This window comes from Beta vulgaris, chromosome 6 (assembly GCF_026745355.1).
Source record: "Beta vulgaris subsp. vulgaris cultivar EL10 chromosome 6, EL10.2, whole genome shotgun sequence".
Classification (NCBI taxonomy): domain Eukaryota; kingdom Viridiplantae; phylum Streptophyta; class Magnoliopsida; order Caryophyllales; family Amaranthaceae; genus Beta; species Beta vulgaris.
The window spans coordinates 68,934,067-68,940,066 of NC_079207.1; the positions used below are offsets into that span (position 1 = coordinate 68,934,067).

Genomic DNA, 6,000 nt, shown 5'->3' on the forward strand with positions numbered 1-6,000 from the left:
TAGTGAAAGCCCAAGTGAGTTCATCTTTCATGCTAGTTGAACTTAGTGGGGTGCTAAGAATACATCTCACATCTCGAGCATTGAAATTGGTTTCAATCAATTCAATCTTCCATTCGTTTCTATCGAAATCAATTAGGTCACTTACCATGACCAGTTCATCATTTCTTGCACTAGAGAGAAATCTTCCGTTCTCATCAACAACCCAAGGATCGTCCCAAATCTTCACTTGTGACCCATTACCAATTCTCCAAACTGCACCTTCTTTAATGAGGGATTTGGAACTCCATATACTACTCCAAGAATAGCTACCTGAATATCCAAGCGAAGCTTCCAAAAAGTCACAACGAGGGTAGTATTTTGCCTTCATAACTCGAGCAAAAAGAGATTGAGGCTCTCGAATTAGCCTCCAAGCTTGACGACCAAGAAGGGCATCATTGAAAATTTTTAGGTCTTTGAAGCCCATACCCCCAAAACACTTCAAGGTACACAATGAATTCCAACTCTTCCAGTGAATCTTCTTTTGGGCCTCTGAACTTCCCCACCAAAACCGTGCCATGGCCGAATGAATTTTTTGAATAACAGAACCAGGGAGCTTGTAAACTCCCATCAAGTAGGTGGGAATAGCTTGAATAACTGACTTCAATAAAGTCTCCTTGCCTGCACGTGACAATAGTTTTTCCTTCCAACCTTGGAGTTTCTTCCAAATTCTATCCAAAAGAGAATCGAAAAGAAGTTTTTTCGAACGCCCCGAAATAGAAGGGATACCAAGATATTTTTCATGACGTTCCACCTGTCTCATGTTCAGAATATTCGCCAAAGCTTCTCTCTGCCCGATGCTAACTCCTCTGCTTTAAGAGACCTCCGATTTTTCATAGTTAATTTTCTGCCCGGATGCTAACTCGTATTTGTTGAGAATATCAACTATAACAGTGCATTCCTGAGGGGAGGCTCTAGTAAAGAGTAGACTGTCATCTGCAAAGAAAAGATGAGATATCTCCGGACCACTACGACTGGCTTTAGCCCCATGAATCTGTCTCTCCTACACTTTCCTCCGTATCATCTTAGAAAAAGCATCAGCAACTAAAATAAATAGATACGGGGATAAGGGATCACCCTGACGCAGACCACGAGCTGGAATAACAGTACCACAGACACCTCCATTAATAATGAAGGAGTAGGAAACAGACGAAACACAATCCATAATTAAATTCACCCATCTACCATCAAAACCCATTGTAAGAAGGAGCTTACGCAGGAAACCCCATTCAACCCTGTCATATGCTTTACTCATATCCAGCTTCATAGCAACAACACCTTTACGACTCCGATTCCTGTATTTCATAGAATGAAAAACCTCCAAAGCAATAAGGGCATTATCAGTGATGAGGCGGCCAGGAACAAAAGCACTCTGATTCTCAGAAACAATGTTAGGCAAGAACTCTTTCAATCGGATCACAAGAGCCTTCGTTACCAGTTTATACAACACATTACAGAGGGCAATCGGGCGAAACTCAGCAGCCTTTTTAGGTGATTTAACTTTTGGGATCAAAGCAATATTAGTATTATTGACACAGCTAGGTGAGAGAGAGCCATGTAAAATGTTACTAACAAAAGTAAAAACATCATCACCTACAATATGCCAGAAGCGCTGATAAAATATAGCGTGCATACCATCAGGTCCTGGGGCTTTACAGGGATGCATCTGTTGTAAAGCTGAATAGATCTCCTCCTTTGTATACGGTTTTCTGAGAATCTGGTTGTAATCATCAGTAATCACCGGGTCAAGCAAACTCAATACCTCTTCCAGATTGTAATCTGAGGGCTTTGAAGATGTGAATATCGAACTGAAGTAATCATTGAAAATGCGTTCAATATCCTCCCCATCCTCACACCAAGTCCCATGCTCATCGAATAAGCCATGCACATAATTCCTCTTCTTTCTCTGAGAGGCTTTATGATGAAAATATGAAGTATTCCTGTCACCATCCCTAACCTCAGCCACTCTTGACCGCAAATACCAGTATGCCTCGTGCTTGCCATGAAGGTCATCAAGTTTTGCTTCCAACTCCATCCGTACTCGACAAGAATCATCTGAAATGGCCTGGTGCTGCACTCCATCTCACACGGCTCTGGGCTATATGAGTGATACGGTCAGTCAGTTCAGCACCCTGCAGGCCCATCCACGCTGTTTTTACGACATCTTCACAACTCGCATCAAGAAGCCAGGTCGTTTCAAAGAAATACCTGCGCTGTTTACGTTTGGGCCTACGATGACAAGTGGGCCTGAGAATAATGGCCGAGTGATCAGATTTGTAGCGTAAAGAGTGTTCAACAACCAACAAGAGTTGGCTCAAGTGGTAAGCAGCTTGATGTCGCTTAAGGGAGGTCTCGAGTTCGAGCCTCACCGTATGCAGAAACTCTGTTGGGAGACTCACCCACCAAAGCCAGGTGTGCGACCGGGTCGGACTCGGATGTAGTCGGAGCAAAGCTCCGGTGAACCGGGTGGGCAACCAAAAAAAAAAAAAAAAAAAGAGTGTTCAACAACCGAATCCGGGTAAAGGTCGATCCATGATGAAGTGCCAATGTACCGGTCCAATCTTTCACGGATACAAGTAGAAGAAGAATTGCCACGTTCCCAAGTATACCAAAGGCCAGCATAGCCAAGATCTCTGAGGGCCAGATCATTCAACACATCTCGAAAATTTTCCATCTCCTTCCTGACTCTACTTGCCCCTCCCTCCTTTTCGTTAAAACTCATAATCTCATTAAAATCACCACCAAGCAGAATCGGTAATGTTGTGTTGTCGCACAAATGACGAATGAGAGTCCAAGTTTGATGTTTTTCCTCCTCTTTTGCCCAGCCATAGATACCAATAAATCGCCATTTCTTCCCACCGTCATCTATATCGCCACAAATATGGTGCTGAGAAAAAGAAACAAGAGAAAACAACACATCCTCCTTCCAATACAAACATAAACCTCCAGCACGACCTCTACTAGCAACACCAAAAGCATTAGGGAAACCAAAACGACTCTTTAAAGCTTCAATTTCCGATTTATTAATCATAGTTTCAGACAAAAAAACAACAGCCGGGGCATACAAACTACTCCATCTACGGAGCTGACGAACTGACCAAGGGTTGCCCATCCCTCGGCAGTTCCAACATAAAATATTCATAATGCTAGGCGGGATTGGTCAACACCAATCTCCGCCAAAAAAATGGAAGATGATTCATTAGATGAGCTCTGCTTGACACGCTTCGTAGCTTCATCAGACGCTTCAAAAACCATACCCTCAGTCTCCAGTTGTCTTTTAGTTCCAGTCAACAGTGGGTCAATCTCCATATGCTGTATTGTACCTTTTTCCTCCATAGTACCCCTAGCTAGTCTCTTCCATGAGTGGGACTTGTTTACTTTTTTGCCCTTGGAACTAGTAAACACAAAATTACTACCAGCATTATCTATGGCTTGCTGATCACACGTGGCCAAGGGAGGAGAAGTCACATGTTCCAAGGCAGAATGTGGCTGCACATGAGCCGACATTAAAGTAGTAACATTATTTAATATGGGCGCATTAATTAAAGTCACAGAGGAGTGGTGTTGTTCCACTTCACCAGACACATCATTCAAAGCAATGGTGGGCGGCACCTTTCCCACATCAAGGGACAAAGCACTTTTATGGCAATCATTGGGAAATTCATCTGCATTTAGTAAAGGTTGCTCGCGCCCCATTTTCATCTCTCTCTTCGAACAAAAACCAGACTCAAATAAAACCTTCTTGCAGTTCTTGAATTTAGCTTCCTCTTCAACCTCCTTAGTCCTACCTTTTCTAGGAGTAGCTTTTAACCCCAAATGCCATCCCAGACGCTCACACTTTTCTTCTTCATTTACCAACTAACAGTCTTTTTCAGAGTGTCCCATTATTCCACAAGCAAGGCAAAAGAAAGGTAATCTCTCGTAAGCAAAATCAATCTGTATTTCAGACCCCTTCCTATCTTTAATTTTCCTAAAACGTCTTAAAGGTTTTCTGGTATCAAGCATAACTTTCACCCTTCGATAACGTCCAATCCCCAGTACATCCTCTTCCAATTCAAGTATCTCGCCCATATTTCCGATTAAAGCTTTTATTACTTCATTCGATCGCATGTTAAAAGGCAAAATTTTTAAACGAATCCAAAAAGGGGACTGGTAGATTGTTACCTGATCTGGTGGTTCGTCTCCATCAGCTTCCTTTAGGAGAACCAACATGTTATCAAAACACCAAGGCCTTCCATCAAGAACTTTCAACATATCCCTCCAATGAAAAAATTGGAAAGCAAACAGATTTGGGCAAAGAACGCGGATCACAACACCATGAACTGGAGCCCAGACGGTTGTTATCGTGCGCTTAAAGGCTTCAACATTAAAGGAGCGTTCTGTCAATAGACGCCCTAAGAGTAACAAAGAGATTTTATTTTCTGGGTTAGGGTTTATTATTTCGACATCGAGTACGTCTGCTTCTTCGGTGTCAATGCGTAAACGGGATACAATTTCTGAGATCTCCTCAGCCATGAGAGAGGCAGAGGAGGCGGCCGCCGCAACGGAGGGTGACCAGAAGGTAGGGCAGTCTTTCGGGGAAGAGAGGAGAGGCTTTTCTTTCAAAGCAACTGAATTTTTTTTTTTTTTTGATTCAGTAATACATTAGATAATCGTTACATACATACTCCCTTCGTTTCATATTAATCTACACACTTTGACATTTTACACTATTCACAAATTGCACTTTGACTCTCGTTTGTGATTTATACGTGAATAAAAACATAGTCATGTGGGATCTTGTTAGATTCGTTTTAGTATGTATTTTATTAATATGTACTTTTTATAATTTTTACAAATACAAAACTAAAGATATATGTCCTCAAAGTTTTACATTGGCATGCGTGAAAAATGTAAGTGTGTAGATTAAAATGAAACGGAGGGAGTATAGTTATAGCACAAAGTATTTATCATCATCAAAATATATTCAAAATTAAAAACACAACACAATTAATGGTAGGTGGAGTAACCCACCAATCTATATGTTAGTTATTCTCTCTCTAAATCTTCACTGCACGACTATTATTTCCTAACTCACACATTGGTTATACTTTCAACAATATGGCATGTGCCTTTTTTGGAACATTCATTGGGAGAATGAACAATTGAGATCAGTATATAGTGATGCTCTTAAGACTAAATTCACAGGTCGCAAACTTCTTGCAAAGCAAAGATGCTTGTAGCTCCATATTCTGATTCTCGCAATCACAAGCGAAAAGACATGGTTGATAAAATTTTGATGATTAAATGATATAAGTAAGATTTATGTATTAATATTTGTTTATTCATGTCACCCTGCTAAAAGTGCTCCAGAATTAGTGTTGATAAGTCTAAATCCTAATATGTATGACTTAATAGCTGGTGGGTAGTTTAATCGATTCTTTTACCAGGTACACTTGTGATTCGACGAAATTTTCCACGTATCCTATTATTCAGTTATTCACCAGGTACTTTTGAGGTTTGGTAAAAAATCCTGAAATGCCCCTGCTGTTAAGTTCCCGTCAACTTTGTTAGGTTTCCGTCCAAATCATTGATATTAACCCAAATTAACTCTAACTAATTCTAATTAAACTCTAATTAATCCTAATTAAACTTTAATTATCGCTAATTACTTTAAACCTCCACTCACCATCACCATCACCATCACCGAGCCACCTACCCCCCCCCCAAACCCACCTCCCACCCCCTCCCGAAACCCACCTCCCCCCCCCCCTTAAAAACACCCACCCACCTCCCCAGCTCTTAAAACCAATCCTTACTACCTCACTTGCTCCCGAAAACCACCATACCCACCCCCTACCCCATGAAGCTCAGCCTATCCACATCCCTTGCTCCCGTAAATTAAACCACCTTTTCCCACCATTCTAGCTACCCCCTGAAACCCACCCCACCACCTCCCCTTCTTCCGAAAACCACCATACCCAC

The 6,000-nt window shown here is 41.5% G+C and overlaps 1 protein-coding gene across 1 annotated transcript; it reads right to left on the reverse strand.

Annotated features, from left to right (window-relative positions):
- Positions 1-3,894: 3,894 nt before the first annotated feature.
- LOC125498299 (uncharacterized) lies at positions 3,895-4,551 on the reverse strand. Its single transcript, XM_048646356.1, has one exon. It carries the CDS (start codon positions 4,549-4,551, stop codon positions 3,895-3,897), a length of 657 nt encoding a protein of 218 aa, XP_048502313.1.
- Positions 4,552-6,000: the final 1,449 nt, after the last annotated feature.